Source organism: Paracoccidioides lutzii, assembly GCF_000150705.2.
Source record: "Paracoccidioides lutzii Pb01 unplaced genomic scaffold supercont2.5, whole genome shotgun sequence".
Lineage (NCBI taxonomy): Eukaryota > Fungi > Ascomycota > Eurotiomycetes > Onygenales > Ajellomycetaceae > Paracoccidioides > Paracoccidioides lutzii.
Window position 1 is genome coordinate 530318 of NW_015440951.1, and position 21657 is coordinate 551974.

Genomic DNA, 21657 nt, shown 5'->3' on the forward strand with positions numbered 1-21657 from the left:
TTACACCAAATGTCGCATAATCTACAAGCATGGTTCATCCTCACTAAAGGAGGTCCGGAAGGGCGCGAAGTGAGGAGTGGATGTAACAAAGCCAAGCTCCCTCTCTACCCCTATTCTGCTGGAGCTAGCAAACGTTCAACCATCGCCAAGGTTATGTGGCTTAGACGTTCGTTTTCAGTTGGCTTTGAAACTTGATGTAGAGTTCATAGCTCACTAACATACTAACATATGAAGTGAGCCGCAACAGTGAAGGTTTCAGAAGAACGGAGTTCCAAAAATGAATGATCACAAAATAGTTTTGCGTTAAGATTCCGAGATGCAACATTTTGTGGGGAAAGTATAATATCGATATCCCAGCATCCGTGATGATTCCATCCTCTGGATACAGTGCATATGTGAGATGTTCAAATGCCTATGAAAGTCCAGAGAATTTTTTCTCTATTTAGCTTTTTCGTGTCTCAAAAGATATTTTCTTTTCTTTTTTTATTTTTTCGGGGGACGATTGGCTCGTTGCATCTGGGCCGCCCTCCGCGCTTGCAGGGCTTCACTAGGTTCATTCATCTCTTCACCAAACAACCTTCCGTCATTGATGATGATAATGCTTGCGGCTGAGCAGCCAAGTTCTAACGGGCTGAGGGTCTTACACCAAACCTGTCCATTTGGATTTGCAGCCTCCTCAATTGGCCCATCCTGGCTTGCGGAAGACGTGGACCATGCGGTTGAATAACGCGCCGAGATGACGCAACGAGAGCTTCTGCTTAAGATGATTTCAAAAGCTATTTAGCCGATGCTAAGTTGATATCTCTTTGGAATTACAAAGGGTAGTTATGTTAGCAGGACTCATACAAAGGGTTGGATGAAACTCACTGTGGTTTCGCTTGCCCATCACTTGAGCTGAGGAGGCAGACCCCGGTTCTCTTCAGAAGCTGCCGGATTGGCCTGGAGAGAGAGATGGAATAAACCTGGGGTGAGGAGGGAGATACTTCATAAACGTTTCAAAAACGCGATACATATATGTCAAGCGCTTCGCCCCACCAGCCGATAAAATGGTGGGTTTGACATGGATCTGCCCCGTCCTCCTCGGCCACAATCCTTGGATCCGGTTAGGCATTCCGTAATCTGACAGCGTGTTGTTTTCTAATGTTCATCAAAACTGGGAAAACTCGCGACCTCTTGAAAGAAAAAATAAAAATTAAAAAAAGGAGGGGGGAATTTACGTTTCGACCACGCGAGCGGCCCGAATCCTTATTGAAGACTCTGTGAGGTTTTGAGATCTGAAATGAGCAAAAGGCCGAACACTGTTCATCGGGCGTTACATTAGAATTCAATTTCAGTCTATGGAACTAGTGTTAAGAATGGCAAGATGGCCGAGTGGTTAAGGCGTACCGTTCAAGTTACATGAACACTTGGAAATTCCTAAGAATTTCCTGTTCCGGTATGGGGAAACCCGCGTGAGTTCGAGTCTCGCTCTTGTCAACACATTTTTTTTTGTATTTTTTTAAATTATGTTCTCTTCATTCCTTTACTGCTGGGAAGATTGTTTCTCCTCCTCTTTTTACATTTTTGGAGACTTCTATTCCCTGTGCATGGGAAGATTCAAAACTTGCCGAACATCTTGAATGCCAGGAATCGAGGCTTATCGTTCAGAATTCGCAGCCCATGTCACTACACACGTACATACACGGAATTTCCGTCGCCCAATCCATCAGACCTTCATGCGAAGGCCTTTATCTGCTACCCTTATTTCCTTTTCCACCTTGCTATGGTGAGGCGACTATTATTCAAAGGCCACGGCTCCCTTCGAAACAGTCATTGGAACTTGGGAGTGACTTGAGGGCATGGCGCAAGCCGCTTGCTTTTCCAGGTCCCTTTTGTGACAAGCCATCACAGGATTTTAAATATATATATATATATATATATATATCTTTCTTAGGACGAAAGGTTAGTTTTCGTAGAAGATCTGTGGCAATGCCTTGATTTCCTGTTAGCTTTCACATTCCCCTTTCGTTATTTCATGCAGCTTAAAGGATCTTCTTGTGCCTTGTTGCCGAAGTTGTAATATTTGAATCTTGGTATATTATCCTTTTGCTTTAGTGTGAATAGCTGCATGTAGCAACTTGAATCAACTGGACGTCAGAAAGGAAAAGAAATGTTGAAAATTTTGAATTTCACATATCATATACCGTTCATCCAAAGAGGAGGACTAACGGACCATGGATTCTGCCAATATCGTCACCTCTGCTGTTAAGTAAACGTTTTTAAAACCCGGAAATTTCCCCTGACCTTAATTCACAGTTAAATAAGCACAGCAGAGTGTGTAAGTCAAGAAGGTATTCATGATAGCAGTTTGGGCAACAGAGCCACTGAGCATTCATTCCTGGTCTTCCAATGCTCACCTTTTCGAACTCTAAAAGAAAAGCGAATTTGGAATCCGTTTCCGATGGTTGGTGAGGAGAGCCCATATTCAATCCGTGATAGATCCGCATCACCCATACGTAAACTCATAGAGACTCTAGTTCAGCCATTTCATGAGCCAAGGTCTTCGCTGAAAAACACATCATGTCAGAAACTCTGGCCTCGGCTGCTTGGTTAGGCTGCCAGGTTAGGCATTGAGCAATATTTAGTAATTTTATACCGCATACGTATGGAATTCTAAGAGCTGGATTCCGTAACGACATAATAGAAAGAGGGGCGTCCGAAAGCCCTAAATATATACCTCAGCCTATTGAGCGAGCAAATTGTAATATTGCAACTGAAGTAGATTCATCATTAGGTGGTCCCCTGTGAAATCAAAAATATGTCATCGCGGAGAGCTGAGAAACGACGTTCAAACCACTGTCCCTGCACCTCAGATCTACTAAAGCACGATCTGAAGACTCTGCTGTGCGGCACGTTCAAATCCAAAACAACGCTCCGTTGAGCATATACCTGTGTGAAGAGAGCCAGACAGGGAGAAGGATGAAAATGGTGAAACGGGCCTCCTCTTAGGCCCGAGATGATAGAAGAGAAATATCTGCATGTGCCTCCAATGAATAATTGAATCAGTCGACGCTTTTTTGATATTCCTTCTCAGTTGGCCCTCCTCCGGCTTCCAAGCGAATCTGACGATGTGATCTATTTATCATCTACACAGCTGACGATCAGATTCGGTCCCTTGTACACCGTACAGAGCCATACCAAACTGCTACAACTGCCCCTGTCGTAATGACAATACGAAACGTCGATACATTGCACGTATGTTTCGCGGTTTTTCCTTGCATGACATGGTCTGGGAGCACAGACCCTGCCTCGGCAAGATCTTCCAGAAGCGAAGGTTAGCGATGATACAAACGGGGGCGTGCATAGTTACAGTACTGTGGCCGTACAAGCGCACCCGGACTTCTTTGTCCCGCCAAGGGTCATAGCTTGTAGCTTGGGGAAGCTGGGCTTCTCGGTAACCCAGCATCTAAGAACGAACGGTACAACGATACAGTTTGTATCAGGTCCCCAGCCGCCTGTCTACAAGGAATAATTTAAGACTCTTTTATATCGGATATCAAAAAAAAAAAAAAAAAAAAAAAAAAAAAAAAAACAGGCCATTTATCTCTCTCCTTTTGCTTGACCCTTTCAGCTGCTCAGGAAACAGTACTCCAGCAAAGGCTGACCGGCTCAGGCAAAAATCAAGTCTCCCTCCGACACAATAATACCAGTCGTCATAAAGCCAACTCTCCGCCAGCCATAGCGCTGCATGGGAATTCTGCAGCTTGCTGAGTTTGAACCGCAACCTGCATAACTACACAGGAATATGAAAAAAGTTGCAGAGGGCAGGAGCAATTAAATTTATTTGAGCCACTCAAGGGTCCACAGCTGAAAAACCAACTGCATGCCGCGGAATGATCCTATTAGTTTCCATGTTACTGGGAACAATGCATCCGCTGACACGATGCAGAGCTCTAGTTGTCTGCTGTGTGGCTACCACCTTATGTGCTGTTCGCTGCCAAAGATGGAGACGTGGGAATCCAATCGAGCCAGCCCGTACAGTTTAGAATTTGGGAGGCTTGGCCTGCAGCAGATTCATGCACGAGAGAGAATCTTGCCAGTCGATTTCTCACTTCTGCCAAAGTTCCTCGTTTCTTCAGTCTCCAAATCTAAAGAATAAGTGATATTATTTTCCTCATGCAGAACACTGTCCATAGATCGTGGGGCGGATGTGGTTGGCTCACCAAGCGACGGGTGTTGATATTTTGGGAATTTTGTTTTTTATTGGCGGTTTCTGATTTGTGCGAACTAAGCGCCTGGGATGGAGTTCTCATTTCCACGATGGGACGGTGGGATCACAGGGTCAATGCGTAGAGAAAGAGTTAAGGCAATCATCATGAGGGGAAAAAAAAAAAAAAAAACAAAAATAAAAACACAAGTGTTATCTATGCTGGTGCGATTGCCATTTGGAAAATCCGGAGATACCCCACCGACCGAAATACTGTCCTACCTGTCAGCCTGTCCAACGGAGAGGTAAATGCAGTCGATTCATATTCTTTGTTGTCGACCGTCTCTGCCCTGCAAGCAACTTGCTTTGGGCGGTGCACTTCGAATTTCCTGGAGTACGGTTAAACACCAGACACATTGTTGGTTAGTTGTACATCTTCATCTGCAGCCCGTGTCTAGAGGTAAAAAAGAATCCATCTCATTACCTATTTTTTTGCGATATCCGGACTGCAATGTCCTGGCCAAATGTCACCTCATTTTCTTACCATGCCCCTCCCCGGCCTATATCGATGCCTGGCATTTTTGAGAACGTTTCTTTTCTACACGTGCGTTCATTCTACCGAGTTTATGGATGGTGGAAACATTAAGCAAGAATGAAATCGACTCCACCGTCGCAATCTTCTCCACGTTTGATTTGGCATGATTTCATGTTCCTCTTTTCGGGGCTATACGGAAAAATCGCCCCGCTATTGCTTGCGGTGTTTATGCATACGCAAGTCTATTGACACGCTCATATATTATGATTCACTACCGCCTAGGTCCTGGTAAACGCGGTTATTGGGACGGACTGGGGAGGAAATCTTCTGGATATTTACCTGGACCTTTCATGTCGAGACTTGTTTTGACAGGGTTCTCATTGCATAATCCATGGCAGAGCAATGGAGGTCATGCATGATACCTGCACCTGTCTTGAAATGATCAAATGAATAAATACCCTTGAACATATGTGCTAAGGATCGATTTCTCAGGCTTCAGTTTTCTCTCCTGTTCAATAAGGATTGAGATACTTGGTGATGATATTCAATTTGAGACATAGCATGCGAAAGAAAACGCAGCGATCCTTTGACTTGTTTACAAGCACTGTATTGCTAAGACTGCCGAGCAGCTGACGGGTCCGCTGCCTGTCAATGCTCTTGAAACACTCGTTTTCTTCCCATTTTCCTTCCCTTTCGTCTTGCCATCTGCCCATGCGTTCTGCAGTCCCATCAATTACAGATACATATGTCGGCGATTAACACAACTAACAAGTGTTTTCAGCTAGCAATTTTCCAAGAGCTACCTCTGAACAAAAAGTGGTACAATATAAAAGTATCGGATCAAAAAGTGATATTGGCTGGTTTGCTATGTCCGTTTTCTCGACAATGCAGGATTAATATTACGAAACACACATTTCCTATGTTTCCATCAAGCATATTATTACCTTGTATTTGTGGAGAGAGTTGAGATATATACATATGCCATATCATATCCCAACTTCATCACGTCAAAGGATAAACATTGACATTTCAGCTCATTTTGTTTTTCTGTTGATCATGATAGTTACATAGTATAGTCATGAGGAAATAGTATTATTGTTCCGGGCGACGGTCCCCATTTAACCTCGGCCGGCTCCGAGAGGTTGGTCATCGGCGAAGCGCACCCCGTGTTCTGCTCCAGAACTGGGGGGATGAAGCGGCAAAAATGGAGATCCCCTTGCTCGATATGCCATCGCTTCCATGAGCCCAGACAAAGGAGTGACGGGTTGAACAAAAGAGAAACCTCAAGGACCCCCAGCAACCAGTGCAGCGGAATTTATCCAATAGCTCCATTAACTATACCTTCAAATCGAAGGTGGAAAAATAAAAGGGACGAAAAGGCAAAAAGGCACTAAATTTCGACCTCCCGTTGACTCTGAGACCCCGCATCCTGAAAGGAATACCAAGTTCGATGCCCTGATAACAATCCACGACAATTTTGCACGATTTGCGCATAAGTCTTCAAGCTAATGCTCTTGGCAACGGCTTTGTGGTGGAGCTTCCGTTGTCTGTGGGAAACGAGATCAGGGAAGCTTTTTGCAGATCAATCAATAGTTGAGGTGTTAATGTCCATTGAGGTCTGGTTTGGTTGGGGAAACTCATCATAGCACGTTACCTGAAAAGGGTGTCAATAATATCTAGAAGCCACCTCAACAGGATAGTTGTCAGATGTCACTAACGGAGTATTCTTTTGAGGAAGTAGTTGATCACGGAACAAGAGACTTTCCACAGAGTTGCATCTGCCAATAACTAGTTACCTCAGTTTACTCATGGATCCTGATATTACTGAATCATCGTCCAGCTTTGATTCGAGTCTGCAAGGAAGCACAACGCCTCAGGACGGGACAGATATAACTAGCCGTTGTCCAGGTCAGCAGTCGTTCCAGAGTCTAGAACGCCACATCCTTGCTGCCTTTAGAATAATAAGAGCAGTAATTATTAAGTGAGCATTCAAAGACGGATGCTTTCCTGTTTGCCGAGTCTCAAGACCTGAGCGTTCGATAAATGTCGAATGGCTGGTGCAGCTGAAACAGCGGACCGTTTCTCTTCTTGATTTCCTCATAAGAAATGCTGAATCAAGTTGGCGATGCAACCTACTGCAACATGGCTTTGCGCTTTTACTCCAGAGTCGCAGGTCAGCCGCCCTTGTTAAGGAAAAGCAGCACGGGTTTACAGTATGTTAACTTGTACGCAAGGCGGGCTTCTCTGTCCATTAAAAAAATGTTTGAATCCGTTATCCTGTGAAACAAGCCACCCACTGCTCACAGATTAGGGTGTGAATATGCCTTGTTCTCGTTCGAGCTTTGACTGTTTTCAAGGTGGATATCCGAGTCTGCTGTGATTGATTGAGCTTGTCTGAAGACGCAGCAGCTATCTAGCACAGAACCTGATGTTTTTGAAACATAAACATGCCAACATCGGGTTCTCTCTGAAGAACGCAGGCTCGGAAATACGCTCTTTCTAATCTTTATTCACCTGAGATCGAAGTGATGTGGTGAACATATCGACAGATATGGAGTTAGAGGGTATATCTCAAGGGGGAGGGAGGGAGGAGTGGATACAGAGATGCCCATTCTTCAGAATCGGCAGATCCGCAAAAATAGTGAGGTGGAATTGAGAAGATCCAGAATCCGTCTAATGTCGAACAAATGCTTCTAAAAAACGAAGCAGATTGATCCGCGGGAGGAAAACCGCATTCAGGGAATAGCTCACCGTCTAGCCCCGCCCTATAAGTACCACCAATCACTCTATGTATTTTCAGTTGCTGATGATCTGACATTCAAACCCTGTCTGGGTGGGTGTCAACAAGACATATTCAGGAGCTGACCGTTTTTATTCTACCAACCACAGTCTCAACTTTCACAGGTGATCTATGTATTTCTATTCTCAGACTCGGACAAACCCCGCGGGAATGAATTAGTCTCACCACCCCTGCCTCTGGGGAATCGGGTTGATAAGTAATACGAACTATTACTTGAGACCGTTTCTGCAGCTAAAGCTATAAAAGGAATAACCACAATTTATTTATTGCTGTGGTAACATATACTGCGAAAAGAGTAACTAATGACAAGGGCGTCATTCATAACTCGGGACGTCAAGAAAGGAATACAGAATTAATAGCCAGCGCGGGGGGTCTTGATAAACCTCTGAAATTAATAGTTTGTTAACCAAACAGCGTCCTCGATATGTTTCATCCCGCCGTCGACTTCGGATCATCTCGGTGGTCGGGTTGCATGGGCCGCAGAAAAGTGAGCGAAATCGGCGTTAAGCTAACTAGTCCGACGGTATTCTGCTTACCCTATACTTCTACGTGATTGCAAGATCACTGGTCAGCAGTAGAATTACTCCGAAAAGTCCGGAGGACTATCAAGATTTTAGTTTATTTAGTTAAGGTGGATATGCTAGCGATAAAAAATATATCATGCTAATGGAAGGCAACCCTGGTTTCCAAATGGCTTGCTTTTCGACTTTTCCGAATTAACCATAACACACACAAGCAAACAGCAATCCTTTTAATACCTGAATACTGCTGTTTACACCTGTTGGCGCCTAGGAGTTAGAGCACGTCCGTTTGTTTCCAGAGGTCGCTAATCGTTCCCAAGCTGTCGGACAGACACGTCCCCATATAAGAAGCAACAAAACATGAAGATCCCCTTCAACCGGGTGCTTCAACCGGGTGCGTAGTTTACTAATTTATCAAACACTTGATTCTATGTGTGATTTGCGACATTGATATTTATGGAGGCAGCGATTAGTTGGAGGCATTCAAAAATGTGGGAAATTGATTTCCTCAATAGTTTCCAGATACGTCTTATCGCTTCTTGTCTTGTCGAAAATGAAAGTTCGATGGGAAAAAAGATTGCTGTAGCTGAATATGCTTGTATTGAGGGAACGTATTCCAACGGTATCATTTAACCTACTTACAGGAAATGACCGGGTGTGTAAAAAGGGTAGAAGAGGAAAGTGAAGGAGGGGGTCAAAATCGCCGCCATCTCCAAAGTAATATCAATCGTTGCTGAGATCAGAGTGTGGTGTTGATTTGCTGGTTTGGGAGTGGAAGATATGCTGAAAATATTCTCAGATATGTTGTGGTTGGTGGGTTCGTCGTATGAACTAAAGGGGTTTTTGACTTGAAACACACTTGGTATCCCTATGCAAGCATGAATGAAGCCCAATCGATAATATGACGGGGCGAGCTCAAGACAGCAGCAGTAGTAGTGTGGGTAATGAAGAGACAACCCACTGAACGAATGGAAAGAAATTTGGGTTAAAAGTTAAGAATTGAAGGACATGGGTTGTGGTATGAGTACGTAAGAGTCGAGGGGATGGAAAGGTAGAAGTGCAAGGGCTTCTGGAAGATGAAAAGAACGTGAGAGCTGACTTGATTGCTTGATTATGATGGTTATATGATGTTTGTTGGTTGTATTTCGCTCAGTACCGTTAGATCATCAAATGGTCGTAGAAGAAAATGTGCAAGCAAAGACGCTAGAGTAAAAGTAGAGACAATGAAGAGATTGAAGAAAAGTACGGGCTTTGCAGAGAAGACGCTCAAGCAGACACCAAAAAGATGTTTGCGGCACCACTGGAACTGGTTCCACTATGAAATCAATACTTTAGATAATCGTTCTTCGACCCGCCGTAGAATTTCAGGATCTGGTTCGGGTTTGATTTTCTTGGGTCTGCAGAAGAATTCATTCATTAGAACGAAAAGTGAACAGCCAGAAGCAAATAGAGAAGAAACAAGTGAAAACCTACGGATCTCTGATACAATCTTTGCACCGATCGTGTTGGCAATGCGAACAAATTTTGTCGCCGTTTTTAAATAGCTTGGCGCAGTTGTGACAAGTCCATCTTACTCGACGCTTAGGTTTACGCCATACACGTTCTTGAGGTTCAACAGGAGGTTCTGCATCTCCAGGATAACCGTCGGGATACTTGTGAAGCTTGGGTCTAGAAATACCAAGTTAGTGACTTTAAGCCTTACCGGTTGCACAACATATCACAAAGACTTACGGATCTCGAGGACACTTCTTGCAGCGAATGTGTTTGCATTTCTCACACTCTGTAGCATCGCCAATGAACAACGTTTCGCAACAGTGACAGGTCCTGCGAACGCGTTGTCTGATCGGCTTGTGGACAAGATCCTGGCCACCAGTACGCGATGGGATCTTTAGGACAATCTTTTTAGAAACTTCCGCTGCCGCCGCAGCAGCGGCAGCAGATTTGGCCTTCTCCTTCTCCCGTTCGTCCTCCTTGGCCTTCGCAGGTGGATAACGGAAGCACTTCGTGCATCGTACGTGCTGGCAGCCAATGCAGACTCTGTTAGCACCGAAAGTGGTAAGGCATCGGTGGCAGTTGCGACGAACTCGCATGCGGACAGGTTTTTCAACCCTCTGCACACATATGTCGACGGGTTTGGACATCCATTCGCTAGGATCCAAGGTCAAGCCATATTTAGCGAACAAGGCACGAGCTTTCTCTTGCTGAAGGGTGCTCCATAGGTGAACGTGAACAGCTTCCGCAGTCGTACTCTTCGGCACAGTGGTTGTTGCTGGCTTACTGCTAAAAGCACAAAGAGAACAAAAATCAACATCACCAGGCCAATATCAAGCCTCTTCTCTTTGTTGAAAATGGTAATGGAGCTTACCTGGACGACGTAGCTGCAGCTTTTGCTCCAGACTTGCTGGATTCACCGAAGATATCGGTCATACTCGAGACGGATGCTCTGTTACGGCCCTTGAGCACGGTCTTCACTCTCTTCATATACTTTCCAAGACCATCATCCTTTTCGACGCCCCTTTTCGCGGGAGTCCCCGGATCAGTCATCGTTGCAGCAGCAGAAAGGGATTATTGGAGCATCCAGGCGAACGGACTGCGAATAGTGTTGGGAGGATATATTGCATAAGCTTAAAGCTTTTTGAGATTTTTGGTCAACGACGTCGGTATCTATTACACCCAGCCCAACACGGAAACCAGTCCAAACGGAAACGAATGGAACTCCAAAGTGATTCGGTGGGATTGATCACCCGCAGCGGTTATCGATTTTCTGGCAGAATCAAAATGCGAATTGGTGGATAATAAAAACACAGAAGTCGACGGGCTTGCGTGGCGACTAACCGTTGGTCAGGTCGGATGAACAGAAACGATTAAAACGGATGATCAATACGCCTCAAGGATATTCCTTGTCAAGTAGATTCGAGTAGATTGGTGTCATTTAGTTTGCCCAGATATCTTGATATTTGCGTGATGAGTCGAGGGAGATGCTAATAATCGGATATTCTCAAAATTTAGCGGGCTGGTAGGGTTATGGGGATCCAATCGTCGCAGGCTCAACAGCACGGAGGAGCTGTTATGACGCAGTCCTCACAGTGGTGATGCGAGGGTGGCGCGACTCCAACTCCAGGACGAGCTGGATGTCCAGGTCGGTCGTGGGGGTGATGGAGGTGGTGAGGTTGACGAAGTCGAAGTGGGAGAGCAAGATTAGAAGCGAGAATTGGGCCAGGAGATGAGGAAACGAGAAAGAGGAGAAAAGAGGCGAGTGGAGACGCTGGAAGGGTAGGGACGGGATAGCGGTATCGTATTATTATTATTATTATTATTATTTCAATACCTCCTCCCCGTTTTCTATGCACGCTGCAAGTCTCTGCTGCTCGCTGCAACGGCGCTGGGCTCTGTCACCAAGGCACCACTGACAGCGCGGGGGACCCAATCCAGGCTCCACTTTCGAGTAGGGGCCCCGGCTTGCCTCTGCGTATTTGGGACTCCCGGTATCTGTATCTATGTATCTGTAACTTTATGATGTATCTGTGGATTTGCATCTACTGCTGGGCGGTATCATTCGCAGCAGCTTTGACCAATCGACCTCAAACAAGTCCTCCAAGCGGGTCGATAGATTGTGCAGGGGGCTGTCCTCTGGCACACCATGGTTATTTTTACAAACACTCAGAAGCAACACACTCCTCAACACTGCTCCGAGAAAGAGAAACAGTTAAAAACCGAAAGTAAGAGTTGTAACATTCTGTCACTCGACATGTCATGTCTGCCTCCTCTCGCTCCAGTCTGGCGATGCTCCAGTTCGGGCAGGCAAATCACCCTCTATCTAGGTTCAGCACTTGGCTTGCTCTCCTCCATCCAACATAGGGCCTCTTGGGGCTACCTAGCACGCCTTGAAAGCTAGGGCTCCTGAGGGCTTTTCCTGTCTCGTGCTGGTGCAGTCGTTGTTGATTCAGCCATTTGGCTTGTAACTGGTATTCCCTCTGCGGTTTCTTTGGTCGCCTGGTCGTATTTATCAACTCTTAAGATTTCCCAGGCTATGTTTCCTCTTCGCCCAAGCATATCTGGTGTTGGGAAAGGCAGGCTATGCGAAAGGTCCAGCATTGGCCCTTTTTTGGTTGGTGAATAATAAAGTGCCTTCTGGAGTGATTGTTCCTGACTCTTGGTCTCCAGACTATGAGCCGTTTACCCAGCACTTGGCTGTTGCAGGTTGCCTGAGATATGCTCAGCCTGAGCAAAATACGCTGCGCGGAGTGATCGATCCCCACTTAATACTGCTCCTGCTTGTGATCTTACCACTGCAGTTCATCAGCCTACTTTGCCAGTTAACCCGGATGCATAAAAACAGATCCTTGAAATGTGCAGCTCATGAGCAAAACTATGCCAGCTCTTCTCAGAACTCACCTGTGCTGGCTGGCCAAACCCCCTGCCAGCCGCTGAACATTTTCATGATGAGCCAAGTCCTCTCAAGCCACAAACTGTAACCGTTCATCGCAGTCAAGAAAGAGGCGGAACAAAATCAGATACCGCCGTTGCTTTTTAGGGGCTCTCTTGGCTGGGGCTTACCCTATCAGACGCCGTTGTTGGCGGTATTAAGAATGTATCAGCCAATCAATTGGGTATTTAGATGACGTATTCATACACGAATAACAATACGTTACGGGGTATTCTGGAGACAACTCTGTATCCAAATACCCAAGTACCCAAAAATACCCGAAAACTACCTACTCCCTAATGAAAGGAAGTGAGAACACACTCCCCATACTTGGAATGCAGCAGCAGCTGTATAACCACATCTTGTCCACAACATTGCCTCAATAATATATATATATATATATGTATATATATGTATATGTGTATAATATGCACGAAGAAAGTGTGCGGAGGACGAATCATGAGCCTTTCCCGACAGGTGGGACGTCGGTTCGCGCTACCTCTCTTTGGACAATCTCCACCGAGGAGCAGGGCGCAAAGTAGCCAGCTACCCTACCCTTCCGTGTCTGCTGCAAACGGGTTTCCCTGTTACCAATTGTCCTGTCGTTGCTCCGGAAGTGCCAATCATCTCTGGCCCTATTGACCGATGAAATGAATCTTTTTAAAAACGAAAAGAATGGAAGAAAAATTAAAGAGAAAATGAGAATCGGCCTCATATCCTTACACTAGAGGCATTTCTTAGTCAGGGAACGAACCTATTGAGCAGAAAAATATATGCTTACAGTGAAAATAGACGCCATCCATGGATGGATGGATTCCATATTTCTCAGGTCCAACAAAAAGAATTCTTGGTGAAAGTATATATATCACATGCAGCTCTCATCTACCATATAATTCCTGCAACCTCTCTGTAAACATCTGATGGCACGGGGAGGTGAGAGTGAACGTGCAATCTGGTTCCCGTCTCCACCCCTAAATGCCGTAACTTAAAAGTTACCGCTGGAGTGACGACCCAAGCAACCCCAACGATTTGGGGCCAGAAAGTGGGTATTATTCCAATCTTGTCCCAGACTATTTCGGCGTCTGACACTGGCATAACTAGGTTCGAACTCAAAATGCTTTTGTTGAGTTGGACACTTCATCAATTCATCACTTACGAAACTAGCCACTCTAGTAAAGCTTTATTTACTCGCGGCCAAAGCTCGGCAATTCTTCCAAAGAGAGATCCGCTGGTGAAATGAATACAGTAGCTACCAGAAAAAGTCCTCCTGTATATCGTCACGAGTCGCAACTTTGGGTGGTTCTTTAATATCCCCAAACCACAAAGCCATGGGAATCAGAAACAGAATCAAATGGTCCACACGGTTTCCCGATCCTCAACGGTAGATCATAAAGCAGAATATCGAGTATAGGATTCTATCTATGCACGGACTTGGCGGGTGTAAAGAAGTGGTGGAACTGAGCTGGATATGATAGCTGGAGTTAAGAAAACTGTCTCTGAACGGCCGGTGTAGCTCATCCTTGGGCAGGACACATCAAGTTAATTGAAAACTGAAAATCGAAAGAGTGCTTCATCTGGATCCTCCAGTGGCCGGTGTCCTCCGAAAATCACTCACCAGAACCTTATCGGATGGAATGGATATGTCTCTTTGAATGAAGATTATGGCTCTCATCTCCCTTTGGATCCTGACGGGAGACCGCGACGGTGCCTCTAAGAGGTGCTCAACGGATGAAACCAGAGGCTCACTAAGGAAATTTACCGTGATTTCTGCAACATAGAATGAACTTATATGGCGTGCAACTTGTCATAACCATAGCACTCACTACCTTGAGCTGTCCGGCTCTCTGGCCTGGAAATACCTCACGGCACCGGCGAAACTATTTTGTGACACTTGAGCGTGCGGGTGTTTTTGTGATGGAAACTCTTCCTTTCCATTTCTGGAGACGAATGTTTGCGACTGGAATAGTTAAAATGGTTAACCGAGCTTTACTTCAACACTAGGACTCGAATGCGTCTTGGAGAATATTGAACATCAAGGAATACTCTGCGGAAACGAATAGACTAGCCATGTGCGAAAGGTGCAACGAAAGTATGTTTTTCAAAGTGTGCCTTGGGAAAAGTACAGCCGTTCAAATCCTCCCCCATTCTGCAATCCTGATGTTTCAGTTCGCATTAGTCACATCCTTCCGCCCTGGTCCCTGAATGAGAAAAGTCCAATGACGACCAAACCTCCCCCCCCCCCCCTATATCCATGTACCATACAATGAATGAATGAATGAATCATTGCCGCGGGAGATGAGGACCAATTACTATTGTGAATTTCTGATCTCAACTGTCTTATTTCATATAAGCTTTTCTCATATTAACTGATAAACTATTTTTAAAGTAAGGAGAGTGTTAAGCGAAAGGCAACAAAAGCTAGTAATTTTTCTCCAACAAATCAACAAAGTTCAATGATTTCTTTTTATCCCCTGACAGAATCATAGTCAAAACGTAGTTTAAACATCCACAGAACGATTCGTCGTCAACTTGGGCTAACTCGGGCTGACTTGTCCTCACCCTCCTTACTCTCAAAGATATATCACTCACTACCGATTTAACGAGACAAACAGACGTAGAATAATAGAGAACTTCCAGAACCCCCCTCCCTCTCTGCTTTCAGTTGGCTGCGTCCCTTTTCCATTCTCTGGACCTGAGCTTTACCCAGTTGCTTACCTGAAGCGCCCATTGCAGACTTGGGTATCGACCGCTGAACCACAATAATAGAAAACTGAAAACTTGGTAACCTGAAGCAAGCTCCTCGTCTTCATGTTTGTCTTGGAGACGCATAACAGCATGCATGCATGAGGGTCCCGCTTCGTTTCTTGGTAAAAAGGATTCTCGGCAAAAGTGAAGGTCATCGGAACCGGCATTTGCTGGGTCATATTTTTTTCTTTTTTTTTTTTCTTTTTCTTGTTTGAACCCGAACTTTCCATCCACTTGAAAGGTGGAGGAGGATTCGAGTGCACCGATCTCCCTCTCTTTTCAATGCAATGTGGGGAAAAAGCCCAGGCACCTATTCCGTAGTCGGAGATACCAAGCCGAACCCAACGAACGCATCATGATTCATAATCAATTTTTCGGTGTTCCATCTCCTGTTTACCAGTCATCTGCAAGGCTAACGAACTGAGAAGGTATCGGCGGTTTGATTTCAAACCCGACTTCTTCTTCGTCCTTGTCGTCCCTTGAGAATTTCGGTACCGACCAGTCCAGAAAAAAAGCCTGTTCTGTCCCATGGTCTTGGGACCTTTGCCGTGCTGATCTCCTAGTTTCAGTTAACGTTAGCTACGTGTTTGCTGCGGACGATTTTATTATATTATATTATTATGTTATATTTTATTTCTTTTTTTATTTCTTTTTTTTATTTATTTATTTTTTTTTTTTTTTGTGCGCTTAGAGTGCTGACGAGATGCTGGGACGAATGATTTTGCTCTCGCGAACTTCCACCATATTTCAAGAATCATGACTTATTTCTTTTTTCTGTTTCAGAAAATTCCCATTGGCCGGGCAAACAAACAGCATTGGGAAAAGCGCAAATAACCCACAAACCCCTTGAGAACGAGGGTTTGGTAAATGTCGAGTCTCGAAGGACCGAAGAACGAAATAGAGACAAGGCTGTGGCACTAGACAGGGAGTGCAACGGCTGAGGGAGCGAGTGATAATCTGTGTTTTTCTCTCAAACCGTCGGGTTTCATGCATATACAACCATCTCCCAGAACCACTTCCCGCGGATGATGCCTAATCCTTGTTCACTGATCCAACCTCCCATGCTTCGGGAAAGTTAAGGCAAAAGCGGCAAACACCCCGGGATAGGCAAGCTGAAGGTAATGAATGCATCCTTGCAAAGCATTTTCGATAATTTCCAGGAGAATCAAGTCCTCCCCAGAACCCGGGACAAGAATAGAATGTCGCAGAAAGGTCTATCATCGTTCATTTGCTTGCTTCTTTTTTCTTCTCAGCTTTGCATTTTTATTTTTATTTTCAATTTTTATTTTATTTTATTTTATTTTATTTATTTATTTTTTTTTGGCTGCCTCTTCCTCTCTTTTCTTCCCTTCTCGACCTTCAAGAACACCAGTCCGCACTGGTCTTCCAATGGATACCAGGAGGACACCTTCTAGGTATATCCTGTTGCCAAGTAGGTTATGGAGGACTAGTTCTTCGTAATCCCAGTTGGAGATCTAGTTTCATCATGCCCCCTTTTTTATTCAATCTTTCCTTGCAGTTGAAATCCTGAGCGTCTATCCTGCATTATAATGGGGAGCACCGCTTTGTCAAGGCGGGGAATGGCGTGGCTCGGCAGATGAAATACGTTAGTTTGGTGTCCTTGCTAAACCGTGGTGATGTATCAATGCCAATTCTAGGCCATAGAATCGCTGGTCGCAGGATCTCGATGTCCTGACTTGCTTATACGTAAGTGAGTCCTTTCGATAGGAGACTTGTGCGAAAGCAACGCTTGCCGTACATCAGACCTGGCAGTACCTACATTGCTTTGGACGGATGAGTTTGACGTTCCAATAACCAAGACCTGTCAATGAGATATGTCAATTCGCATAATGCTTTATCAGGAGCCAGGAATGGAAACTAATTTTCCCGTTCTTGTTCAATATTTGCGCGCCATATCTCTTCTTTTGTGTTTTTTTTGCTAGGTAGTTAATTGCTATGCAGAAATTTGCGCTGTGGAGTTAAAAAGGAAATAGAAAAGGAAATATATTTCTCGCTTTCTTTGGTTGTCGTGTTTCTGAACCCATCTATACTTCCCCAAGTATTATTGCTTATAAACGGCTGTATCGTTTTTTTTCCCCTTGACACTTTTGTCCTTTGTCTTCTTGTTCGGGGATGCCCGTTAAAAGTGATCATAACATGCGGGTTCTCTCCTGCTCTTATGGTATACCTCCAGGCAGTCATGTATATACAGCTCCATGTATATGTACGTACATGGAAGATATTCAACGGATTAAGATTTCAACAATTTCCCCCCAACCCCATAATATCAGTTACAAACTCTCAAACAACTGTAAAGCTCAAGTTTCTGGATCTGTGATAGAAGGTGTTCATGTCTTCTTTACTAACAGAACATAAATCTGACAACACAAGTATGTACACATGAATTTAGAAGTGCACAGAACAATAAATCGTAAGAGGGCAAAGTAAACCCATTTGAGCACTCCTTAACTATAACCTTCTAAATAAAAAAAGGGGGGGAGGCGGGGAGGAGGGGTTGGCGGGTGAGAAGTATTGGAAAAGTCAAATCTATATAGTACATTATTATGTCAAGTAGAAGGATAGGTGGGCGGGGAAATCCATAAAAGCAAACGAGTTTTATCAGTGACTAGGCCCATGCAACGAACGACGTATCCCTGACCAACTGTTATCGCCTATATGCAAAATAACAGACCTCAACAAAAATGAAAAACGGAGTGGGAATATACAAAAGCCATACTATTAAAACGGAAGGTCCCATACTAATTCCTTCACCCTTTTCTTCGCGATACCATCGGATCATTGGGTCACAGACCGAAATGACCTCCTCGGGACCGGAATATCCACAGTCATGGCATCAAACATCCACGCTGTCGCATTCTTCTTTTTCTCCCGCATCAAATTCCAGGGTGTGAGCCATTCCTCGACTTTGTTCGCAAAACGGCTACTGTCTTTGTTATGGGACCAGTTTTCAGAGGCAGATTTATACGCATCGTCGATGATTTTGCGACGGAGGGATTCATAGACGTTGAAGGCTTCAAAGGAAGGTTCGTTGATGTATAGAGCCAGGACTCGGGCGAAGAGAATGGCATCGTCCAGGGCATAAGCGGCTGATTCGTCCTTAGGGGGCATCTGTGAAAAGATAAAATTATCCCAGTTAGTTTGAGAGCACGCTGCACAGAGAATTTTGTACAAAGGGGGGGGAACATGAATACGTACAGCGTGGGCAGCATCCCCTAATAACATAATCCTAGCCGTATGCCATTTCCCTCCAGGACGTATTTGATACACTGGATATAGGAACCAGTCCCAGCACTTGTCTGCAATCTCCCGAACGCACGGAATTCCCGAGTTTCCAAAACGATTCCGAATATCTTCCCTCAGAATCATAATTGCAGTGGTTTTTGTCTTCCACGACTCCGCTGCCTGATATTTGCAGATCTCAGAGGTCAACCGATCCTCGTCAACTTCTGCCAATGCCGCCACAAAGATATCTTCCTTATTAGCATCGCAATAGGTTGTCATCAAAGCCCCATGTCTCGATCTATTTAGAGCGGTAACCTTAAAGTGCGTGGGTGACCGTATTGTGTCCGCTTTCATAGTAGCCTGAATGAACGAAATACCCGTATATTCCGACCGCCTCTCGGGATCAACGATTTTCATCCTCGTAGCCGAATGCACACCGTCACAGCCCAATGCCAGGTCCCCCCTCGCAAAAGTGCCGTCCTCGAAATAAATAGTCACGCGCTTTTCAGTCTCGATGCCCCCCACCACCTTTTTGCCGAACACCATCTCCACATTCTCTAGTTTCGAGAGGGCGGCCATCATGGCGAGCTGAAGACAGATGCGCATGAGCCGACGACCCTTGTACCCGCCGTATCCCTTGCCATCCTTGCCCGCAAAATCGACCCCCCCCATTTTTCTGCCGCTTTGCGAGGAGAAGACTTCTATCTCGTCTACTTCAATGCCGCCTTCGGGGCCCATTTTGTGAAGCTCATCCAGCACACCTAATTGATCGAGATGTCTATGGGCGACGGGAGTGAGGTTGATTGCGCCGCCAGAAGTTGACGGGATATCGCGGAGTTCATAGACGGAGATTTTTAGTTCGGGGACCAGGGGCGTGAGTTTTTGGGAGAGCGCAAGAGCAGCGGCAACGCCTGCAATGCCGCCCCCAAGGATGAGAATTGTGAATGGGTGGGTAGCCATGGGAATTGATTTCCTCGTCATGTATGTGAGCAGTCAAAAAGGTTCGGGAAAACCACAAAGGCAGATATCTAGACCGATAAATAAGAATTATAAATTATACATGAAGACATGTATGCCCACTCTGGCAAAAAGAACATGTGAGAGAACGATTGAGATCAAAAGGGAACTGGGAGGTTAGGATGATGGTAAAACGGATTGAAGGAGAACGGGGGAACTTGAATCTTCAAAGGTAAAAGCAAATCGATGACATTTAAAAGAGTTGAAAATAATTCTCTGAACATGTCAAACTTTGGCTGAGGAAAAATCTCTGTCTTTCTTATACTCCACATCCACCCGATTTGGGGTCCAACAAAGGTGTATATATGTATGAATTGGACTATTGGAAGCAGAAGGCAAATTGGCAAACAATAAGAGCCAGCCAGTCCGTTATCCCATATTTAAACGCTTTTCCGATCTAGATGTTTTTTGTGCATAAGCTAAATTAATAATAGTGGTAGGGACCCAAAGTTTGAAAGGATTTGGGAAAATGAAATAAAGCAAAAGCCCAACCAGAAAATACAACAGCACACCGCTTCAAAGCAGAGTTGCAAAGCTAATTAATTATGTACCGGAGACAAGCTGCAGGGCCCATGTGATAATTTTTTCTTAGTGGAGCGTCAGACGTCATACCGAAGCTGAAATGCCGGAAACGAAGAAAAGCATTGGTATGGTTGGCATGAAACTCAAGCCCACTTGCAACAGTGGGTGAGAGCGCCGGAGCGGATTCGAGATCGTATTTTCCGAGGCTATTTTGAAGTCCCCGTCTGGAACCATTCCCGATACACTATCTTCGACAGCACACTTGCTCAACGCCTCCCTTGATCGAAATATTTTCTTCTGCATTGACTAATAAGGTTTCCTCCGCTTTTTCGTTTTGCACATGCCGTGTTTGAGACCGTTCCCTTCATGGGCACGCCGTGCCACAGAGTTGAAATAAGCAGGATGCCACATGTAACTAGTTATCTTCTGGGGCAATCACATCTAATGCATATGGTCCCGCCGGAGGCCATGTGGGTGGAATGAAAGATCTGTTCAAAACAACGCTACGCCTCTTAACAACGAAGGGATGCTGTTCATTGTCTTGACTGTGAAGAGAGGCGTCGCCGTTTGCTGGCAGACGCGATGCTCTTTGGGCGGGGTCGTCTGGCCCTCTGTTCGCACATGGGGCACAGGCCCAAGAAGCTATTTGGAAGGGCGTCACATATCCCTGGATGATCAAGACCTCCTTGAGTCGAAGGTAGTCGTCTAGACATGTAGATTCTGGGGGCTGCTGCTGCCCCGCTCTTCCCGCGCCATTCATAGAGTATCGCATCCGTCCGGGCTAACTAACTAGCTAGCTGCCAACTAAGGAGAACGATCCTCATTGTCATTGTCTTTGTTTAGAAAACGTTGATGCCAACCACACATAAGGATATCAAGACGCTTCACCTCAAGAGTCTCAGAGGGCCAGCGAATTTTGTCAGGAAGGGAAATGTATACAGCTTACGTCATTGTTAACTAACTAACGTAATCAATCACCTAGCGAGACAGATCACCTACCGAGACAGGCCTCCACCATCCAACATCTTTGTAGTTGAATATCACCACAACTAAATAGTAAAACCAGCTAATTACATTAAAAATTATTCCCCGTACGCTGGGAGCATGTATGAATAGTATGTCCTATAATGCCACATCCACTGCACTGTGGTGCTGCTCACTTTTGTGATCACTCACCAGACTGCTCTACCACCCCTTTTTCCACTTCATTGTGTCTTCGTACGCGATCTACCCCTTCTTGGACAGTCAATCCCTCTCCCTGGCTTATGTACGTATGATGTCTCTCACGTTTTCTCTTTTGTTTAGCATTTGCAGCCTTTAACGCCTTGTTTTCTACTGCCAGAATGGTAGCACTATGCATGGCCATCTGACATCCCTTGACTAGCTGTTCCAGAGCTTGATTGGTTGGACTGGGTGGGCTCTGCGTACAACGCTTGAGATATTTCTTGATTTTCTCACTCTGGAGCTCCAGTTGTCATACATTATGGGGTGTGGCAGTGGCCCAGGAGGCCTGGGAACTATGTGAGGTTCCTGGGGGTGTTGGCGTATGCATCTGGGTATTAAGGCAGGAAAGAACCTGCTCTGGATCGTACAGAGCTAGTCCTGTAGCTTTAAATCCACTCTGAACATTCTTTTCACTCAGAGCTGCTGTACAAACAGAAG

The 21657-nt window shown here is 45.2% G+C and overlaps 6 protein-coding genes and 1 non-coding gene across 7 annotated transcripts; 1 reads left to right on the plus strand and 6 right to left on the minus strand.

Moving 5' to 3' along the window:
• Positions 1–483: 483 nt before the first annotated feature.
• PAAG_02345 (hypothetical protein) lies at positions 484–1111 on the minus strand (the record flags this gene model as incomplete). The annotated part of the gene is made up of 3 exons (XM_015844610.1): positions 484–757; positions 868–939; positions 963–1111. 3 exons carry the CDS (start codon positions 1109–1111, stop codon positions 484–486), a joined length of 495 nt encoding a protein of 164 aa, XP_015701658.1.
• A 246-nt stretch (positions 1112–1357) lies between these two features.
• Positions 1358–1476, plus strand: PAAG_11473. Its single transcript has one exon. It is a non-coding gene; the product is annotated as a tRNA-Leu (tRNA).
• Positions 1477–9357: 7881 nt separating this feature from the next.
• PAAG_02347 (hypothetical protein) lies at positions 9358–10586 on the minus strand (the record flags this gene model as incomplete). The annotated part of the gene is made up of 4 exons (XM_015844611.1): positions 9358–9439; positions 9516–9710; positions 9774–10322; positions 10408–10586. The coding sequence occupies 4 exons, from the start codon at positions 10584–10586 to the stop codon at positions 9358–9360; spliced, it is 1005 nt and encodes a 334-aa protein (XP_015701659.1).
• Positions 10587–11109: 523 nt separating this feature from the next.
• On the minus strand, positions 11110–12525 carry PAAG_02348 (hypothetical protein; the record flags this gene model as incomplete). Its single annotated transcript, XM_002795596.2, has 5 exons — positions 11110–11307; positions 11371–11545; positions 11853–12035; positions 12223–12331; positions 12438–12525. The coding sequence occupies 5 exons, from the start codon at positions 12523–12525 to the stop codon at positions 11110–11112; spliced, it is 753 nt and encodes a 250-aa protein (XP_002795642.2).
• A 2601-nt stretch (positions 12526–15126) lies between these two features.
• On the minus strand, positions 15127–15743 carry PAAG_02349 (hypothetical protein; the record flags this gene model as incomplete). The annotated part of the gene is made up of 2 exons (XM_015844612.1): positions 15127–15383; positions 15611–15743. 2 exons carry the CDS (start codon positions 15741–15743, stop codon positions 15127–15129), a joined length of 390 nt encoding a protein of 129 aa, XP_015701660.1.
• Positions 15744–18009: 2266 nt separating this feature from the next.
• On the minus strand, positions 18010–19416 carry PAAG_02350 (salicylate hydroxylase; the record flags this gene model as incomplete). Its single annotated transcript, XM_002795598.1, has 2 exons — positions 18010–18342; positions 18430–19416. 2 exons carry the CDS (start codon positions 19414–19416, stop codon positions 18010–18012), a joined length of 1320 nt encoding a protein of 439 aa, XP_002795644.1.
• Positions 19417–19853: 437 nt separating this feature from the next.
• Positions 19854–20298, minus strand: PAAG_11474 (hypothetical protein; the record flags this gene model as incomplete). Its single annotated transcript, XM_015847119.1, has 2 exons — positions 19854–19892; positions 20086–20298. 2 exons carry the CDS (start codon positions 20296–20298, stop codon positions 19854–19856), a joined length of 252 nt encoding a protein of 83 aa, XP_015703251.1.
• Positions 20299–21657: the final 1359 nt, after the last annotated feature.